Source organism: Apodemus sylvaticus, chromosome 18 (assembly GCF_947179515.1).
Source record: "Apodemus sylvaticus chromosome 18, mApoSyl1.1, whole genome shotgun sequence".
NCBI lineage: Eukaryota > Metazoa > Chordata > Mammalia > Rodentia > Muridae > Apodemus > Apodemus sylvaticus.
In genome coordinates this window covers 19401500-19408699 of record NC_067489.1, presented here as the reverse complement: position 1 = coordinate 19408699, position 7200 = coordinate 19401500, and the positions used below count along the sequence as shown (strand labels likewise).

At 43.6% G+C, this 7200-nt stretch overlaps 1 protein-coding gene across 1 annotated transcript; it reads right to left on the bottom strand.

Moving 5' to 3' along the window:
* Positions 1-1587: 1587 nt before the first annotated feature.
* Positions 1588-5200, bottom strand: LOC127668558 (beta-defensin 12). Its single transcript, XM_052162198.1, has 3 exons — positions 5131-5200; positions 4734-4775; positions 1588-1712 (listed from the first exon to the last, which is right to left on the bottom strand). The coding sequence occupies exons 1-3, from the start codon at positions 5198-5200 to the stop codon at positions 1588-1590; spliced, it is 237 nt and encodes a 78-aa protein (XP_052018158.1).
* Positions 5201-7200: the final 2000 nt, after the last annotated feature.

Sequence of the window (7200 nt, the reverse complement as noted above, 5' to 3'; positions counted from 1 at the left end):
TGAAGAGGTCCAAATCCCTGGGGAGACTGACTGGAGAAGTGGCCCAGGTACTCAAGTGCTAGCTGATCTGAGTCCCTGTAACCTGAGTCTTGTGTTCCTCAGCTTGGAACAACATTTTCAGGGGCTGTTTGGCCCCAGACTTACAGATCATGGAGCTGAAGGGCGAGGTTTCCCTGAAGCTAGCTTGCTGTCCAAGGACAGGTCAAGTTGCCAATACCGCCTCTCCAGTGACTTTCCTCTTACCTGGGTAAAGTAGGATGAGAAGAGTTCTCACCAGGCTGCTGTGCTCTCCAAAGCAGTGAGCAATTTCCCGAGTGGTTGAAAGTCTCTGTAATTGTCTTTTTATGAATTCATCTCAGTCACAGACCTTTATGCTGAAACCTCTTTGTGCTATGTCCTTTCCTAACAACCCCATCCTTAGCTGTTTTCCCCAAGGATGCCTTTGACTCAAGGAACCCTCGAGATATTTTTGTGACCCATAGAAGACACACATCTTGGTGCCCTCTATCCAGTGTCCCAGGCTCTGCCTGTCAGAAGCTGCGCCTGCCATGGGAGAGCCAGGTGAGAGCAGAGAGAAAAGCAGCAGCTTTAATATGGGAAACGAAGCCTCTGGTGGGCAAACATCCCTGCTTATGTTGCTATCTTCCATTTTCCTAGCAGATTGTATTGAGTAAACTCAGCCAGAAGTCAGGAAGCCTGGTGGATCAGGATAGGACAGTGGTGAGGTTTTGTAGTTAGAATGGAAAGAGTAAGAGAAGATCCTAGGTACTAGATAACTCTGGGCAGAATAGTGCTCAGGTTCATGTATCCCCCAAAACTGATTAAGTGTGAGCCCCATGGCTGTTTGTTTTAACTTTTAGTTTTTGAAGCTACAAATTTTATGTCACAAGGTGAATGTTACAGTTTTTCATCTGCAGATATCCTATGCAGATGGACATTTGAATTAATCTCTAACAATTTCCTTTTGCAGGCAAGAAAGACAATGCAGTCTCTGTAGCACAGGCATTAACAGTAAATAAGAGTTGTTTTCAAAAATACATCATAGTTGTTATTATCTGTGGATAATAATACATTACTTCATCAGGAATCAAGTGAATGAATTTTATTTTTGTATTCTATAGAACTACAAAGCTGTCAACGCAGAGGAGATGTCACTCTCATTTGTCTATTGATCCCATAATAATTAGTGTGTTAGAGATACAGAAAGAGGCAGTGATGCTCACACTGCCCCTCATCTCCTGGCTTTGCTGTACCACAGGCAGCAGTACAAATCAAACACCTGGATCAACTACAAATAAGGATGACAGTCACACTCTCAGGTGACCCTGAGCCCCGTGAGAATATCCTGCAAAGGGCATTCATACTTTATGAGTGTTCTGGAGATGTGCAGTTGTGTCTGTTTGTGTAGAAGGTGCTCATTGCTGTTTTGATTTTGGTAATTTTAAAGTTAAAATGAAGAATAGAAACAGACTGAGGTGAGAGGGTCCTGAAGAGCGCTGACTGTGGCCCCGTGAAGCCACAGATGTTCTCTCCTTGACCATCGATTCAGTAGGGCTTCCAAAGTCCAAAGGTCTTTGATTCTCTACTTCAGATCCTCTCCCGACAGCAGAAGAAGTTCAGCTTGCACTTGCCCGCAATTTTCTCACTATCCATGCATGTCCTCCTGCATTTCCCCCTGCTGAGCCTGCATGTCTCACACACAGCAAACTCCCCTGTGCCAGGAAAGAGCTGGTGAGGTGTTTGCTGGAACTTTGTGGGAATGGGAAGAATGCCTAAGGTCCTCTGACATGCAGGGTCTGTGTGTTTGGCCAGGAGTGTTTGCTAGAATTAGGCCATAGGCATTGGGGATAGCTTAGTTGGCAAAGTGTTTCTTGAGAAAGCATGGGACCCTGAATCTGATCCACCACGTCCAGGTAAAAAGCCTGGCACTTGTGTCCACTTATAGTCCTCAGCTGGGGACCAGGGACAGCTGAATCTCAGTGGTCAGCTTAGGTGAATCTGTGGTCGATTCTGTCTCAGAAAACAAGGTTGATGCTTAAATGACCTCTGGCATACACATACACACACACACACACATACACACACACACACACACACACACACACACACACAGAGAGAGAGAGAGAGAGAGAGAGAGAGAGAGAGAGAGAGAGAGAGAGAGAGAGGTTTATGACATGGTACACATGCTCATGTGTGTGCAGGTTCATGCCCCCATGTATGTGCACAGAAAACATCAAGAAAAAGGATTTGGACATCCTTTCTGTCACTCTCAGCTTTGCAGCAGGGTCTCTCTTTGAATCCTAGCTCATTTTCCTAGCTGTTTTGCATCCTAGTAAACCACCTATCTCTGCCCTTGAACCTCCTTGTTCTACCTCCATAGTGCTGGGGTTATAAGCTCAAAAAAAAAAGTGTGTGCATACTGGAGTTCAGACTTGGGTTTTCACAGTTACACTGCAAGCACTCTTTTTTTTTTTTTTTTTTTTTTTTTTTTTTTTGGTTGATCAGCTTTTATTGACAAGTCAAAGAATAAATGGGAAACAATGTTTACACAGCATTCAGGCTCTGTAGATACTTAGAATAAGCATTACAATGCCATATCTGGATTGCAACCTGATAAGGGGCAGAGAAATCAGCATTTGAATAGTGCAAGGAAAATCTTTACACAGTGCACAGTAATGTTATTCCCTTAATTCCCCATTTTAGTAAAGAAAAGACTTTCTTTTACAATATTAAGCTCAAACAGTTTCCAAAATTATAGAAATGATAGAGACAGTTGGCTGTCCGCACAGTCCCTCCAAATTGTCTCTATAACGTTGGAGCATCCACCTTAAGCTTCTGGCCCACTATATCTGACAGCCGTTTTTGTGAAGCAGGAATGTTTATGAAGGACTGTTTACCTTGACTTGACAAAGCTTAGCAGTTGATTTCCCTTCATCCATGTTTGTCTGTTTTGGATAACATTCTGTCTGCAGATGAAGCAAGGGCAGTCTTTTTTTTTTTATTTTTTTTTATTTTTTATTTATTTATTTTTATTCGATATAATTTATTTACATTTCAAATGATTTCCCCTTTTCTAGCCCCCCCCCCCCCACTCCCCGATAGTCCCGTAAACCCCCTTCTCTTCCCCTGTCCTCCCTCCCACCCCTTCCCACTTCCCCGTTCTGGTTTTGCCGAATACTGTTTCACTGAGTCTTTCCAGAACCAGGGGCCACTCCTCCTTTCTTCTTGTATCTCATTTGATGTGTGGATTATGTTTTGGGTATTCCAGTTTTCTAGGTTAATAACCACTTATTAGTGAGTGCATACCATGATTCACCTTTTGAGTCTGGGTTACCTCACTTAGTATAATGTTCTCTAGCTCCATCCATTTGCCTAAGAATTTCATGAATTCGTTGTTTCTAATGGCTGAATAGTACTCCATTGTGTAGATATACCACATTTTTTGCATCCACTCTTCTGTTGAGGGATACCTGGGTTCTTTCCAGCATCTGGCAATTATAAATAAGGCTGCTATGAACATAGTAGAGCATGTATCCTTATTACATGGTGGGGAATCCTCTGGGTATATGCCCAGGAGTGGTATAGCAGGATCTTCTGGAAGTGAGGTGCCCAGTTTTCGGAGGAACCGCCAGACTGATTTCCAGAGTGGTTGTACCAATTTGCAACCCCACCAGCAGTGGAGGAGTGTTCCTCTTTCTCCACACCTCTCCAACACCTGCTGTCTCCTGAATTTTTAATCTTAGCCATTCTGACTGGTGTAAGATGAAATCTTAGGGTTGTTTTGATTTGCATTTCCCTAATGACTAATGAAGTTGAGCATTTTTTAAGATGCTTCTCTGCCATCCGAAGTTCTTCAGGTGAGAATTCTTTGTTTAACTCTGTACCCCATTTTTTAATAGGGTTGTTCGGTTTTCTGGAGTCTAACTTCTTGAGTTCTTTATATATATTGGATATTAGCCCTCTATCTGATGTAGGGTTGGTGAAGATCTTTTCCCAATTTGTTGGTTGCCGATCTGTCCTCTTGATGGTGTCCTTTGCCTTACAGAAACTCTGTAACCTTATGAGGTCCCATTTGTCAATTCTTGCTCTTAGAGCATACGCTATTGGTGTTCTGTTCAGAAACTTTCTCCCTGTACCGATGTCCTCAAGGGTCTTCCCCAGTTTCTTTTCTATTAGCTCCAGAGTGTCTGGCTTTATGTGGAGGTCCTTGATCCATTTGGATTCACTGCAAGCACTCTTAAGCTGTGAGCCACTGCTCCAGACCTCCATGGATATTTTAATATTTCTTTAATTGTGTTTGCATTTTGCTCTCTTCCCATTAAGAGAACCTCTGGTGCACACCCAAAGCTTTCGACTGTTATAAACAGTGCTTCTCTAATGAGAATGCTGCCTCACCCGCCATCTGCTCCATTCTGTGTGAGTCTCCTCATCCACCAGATGCCCTCGTGCAGACCTTGTTTAAGTTAGGTCATAAGGGAAGGGAAGCCAGGATCTCTGGGTAATTCTAATTTAAGGGGATGAGGTTGAACCTAAGCACCTTAAATTAATAGGAAACTCACTGAAAAATACAAATATGACCATGGCCACAAGAGGACTAGAAGACAGAGCCAATGGACCAGACCTTAGTCCTTTTACCACTACCTCCCTTCCTTGGCTTCATCAGTCAAAGATGGCTAACTGTGTCTGAGTTCCCAAGAGAGAAGGAGAAAGTACTGGTAAAGGATGTAATTTACCTCCTGGAAATGACTGGGAATACTCAAGTCCTGCCCAGGACCCTAAATTTAAAACAAAATACATTTTAGTACAGAATGTTAAAACAAGAAATGACACTGAATAACACTTCTCCTACATGTCACATGGCTCTTGAGGGACTACCAATGTTATGGCTGCTGTCTTTATTGGATTTCTCAAGACCAGCACTCCTGGAAGCCAGAAAGACCAATGTACAAACCAATAAAATAAAAATTAAAGCTCTACTCATCTGGCTTTTAGGAAACATTAGCTCAGATCCAAGAAACGTATGGGAAGAGGAGAGTTACCTCAGTTTCAGGGTGATGCATGGAGGAATCATTGGTTCCATGATCTGCCCCACCCCTCAACCCCATCAAATTCCCATCAACTCTGATTTACCTGATGGCAGTTCAGCTACAACAAAGAACAAAGCAAAACCAAAATAGAACACCTCTCTGCTCAGAGCCATGTTTGAGGGGAGATTATTCAACATGCAGAATCAAGATTTCTTTGATAGGATAAGAAAGCATTTATATCGGAATGTAATAGGCTGTGTTCCAGGTCAGTGAGGTGAATCAATAAAGAAAGCACAATTACATGCTCCATTTGCCAGGATCAAGAGCAGTGCAGTGAGTTATAACGTTGAGCCTGCAAAGCCCTACGTCCCCACGCCTAACCAGCGAATGGAGTGGACAGTGGTCCAAGACTTGGATAGCCCAGGGTCATGCACACTTCTGCAGGAACTGAGGGGAGAGGACCCTGATAGCTCTCCATGACTTCGCAAGGATCAATGCCATGTTCTCTGCAGCACGTCCTGGGGATCTAGTGTGATTTCCACTCAGGAGGACTTTGACTGCTCATTGTGCTTGCAGAGCCCTGGTGAGGACTGGAAGGCAATCCTCAGATGGGCACACTGACCCTCCTCATTCCCACTGCTGCATTTATAAACTGTTCAGCAGAACATGAGGAGAAACAGACCTTGTGTTAAGGTAGCTTTGAATGCTGTGACTGTCAGACATCTCATCACAGACCAAGGTCGTAACCACAACAACCTTTAATAACCAAAACTGTGGGCATCAAAAGGAATATTCATGTCAACCCCCAAAACCCCTTGTTGCCACCTCGATGCTTATAGGTACATGATGTTCTGGTTTTCAGTCTTGGAGACAATGGTAGGTCTGGTGTCACAAGCTTGTAACCCAGCTACTACAGAGACTGAGGCAGAAGCATCACAAGCTAAAGGCCTGCTTGGGCTATACTGTGAGTTCAGTGAGTTCAAAGCCAGCCTGTGTAACTTGGTAATACTTGAATCTTAAGTAAGTAAAAAGGGACTGGGATAGGAGCTCAGTATAAAAGTGTTTTCCTGGCATGCACATACACAGCCTACATTTAATTCTTAGAGCCCTTCTTTCTCTAACACACACTCACACACACACACACACACACACACACACATACACACACACACAATGTATACTATGTTGTTAGATAGATACCTACAAAGTAGACCGCCTTAGATAGGTTAACACTTTTTGAAACCTTAGCCTCTTTATCCTTAAAATTGGGTTATATTGAGAATATCGGCCTCATTGGGCTTTTGAGTGCATTGCACATGACATAGGAATGCTTAGCATAATGTCTGATTATCATCATTGTCATTACATTTATAGTTCTATATAACTTTGAACAACCACTTTGCTAAGTAGCTTAGCCATCTCACTCCAATGACATCCTATACTCATAGATCAGAGCATCCCTCGACTCTCACCAGGGACGTTTCCTCTTGCATTGTGTGGTAATTTACACAGAGCTCCACCACTGGCCAATGTGCAGAGAGTGAGAGACTGTGGAGCTCTCAGTTCTTCATGGGGTATTTTTATTACACTCCTCCACTCAAAGCTCGGGGATCTATGTGAAAGAGGAGCTGGAAAGAGTGTCAGAGCTAGGAGCAGTGGGCAACTATGAGGTATCTGCCCCAGACCAGACACTCCAAGGCCGGTGCACACCTGAGCTCATAGAGACCAACTGTGCAAGAGACCTGCACAATATAAGCTAGACAAATAGCAAAGGGGAAGTGGGCACAGAGTTCACACCAAGACAAGAAGCTGCTTATTTGTAATTGATAGCTGCATAGATAGGGAAAACAAGTTTCCATCACTGCAGTGATACTGGGTATATCAACCACGCTCCAGGACAGGCCTTGTGCTCAGGGTAGTTGGCCAACCCAAATCACACAACATGAAGTTTGACGGGTAGTGGGGAGGCTCTGGGAGGGTAAAGAATGTGGTCAAAATATAAGGTGTGAGGGGCTAGAGAGATGGCTCAGCGGTTAAGAGCACCGAAGGCTCTTCCAGAGGTCCCGAGTTTAATCCCAGAAAATACATAGTGGCTCAAAATCATCTGTAGTGGGAACTGATACCCTCTTCTGGTGTGTCTGAAGACAACGACAGTGTACTCATATAAACAAAA

Excerpts from the sequence above, each read along its gene's own strand:
- LOC127668558 (XM_052162198.1), bottom strand. The coding sequence starts at position 5,200 with ATGGCTCTGAGCAGAGAGGTGTTCTATTTTGGTTTTGCTTTGTTCTTT. Across the intron at positions 4,776-5,130 it reads TGTAGCTGAACTGCCATCAG|GGTCCTGGGCAGGACTTGAG; the intron begins GTAAATCAGAGT and ends TTTTAAATTTAG. Across the intron at positions 1,713-4,733 it reads TTCCCAGTCATTTCCAGGAG|GGGAGTTTGCTGTGTGTGAG; the intron begins GTAAATTACATC and ends TTCCTGGCACAG.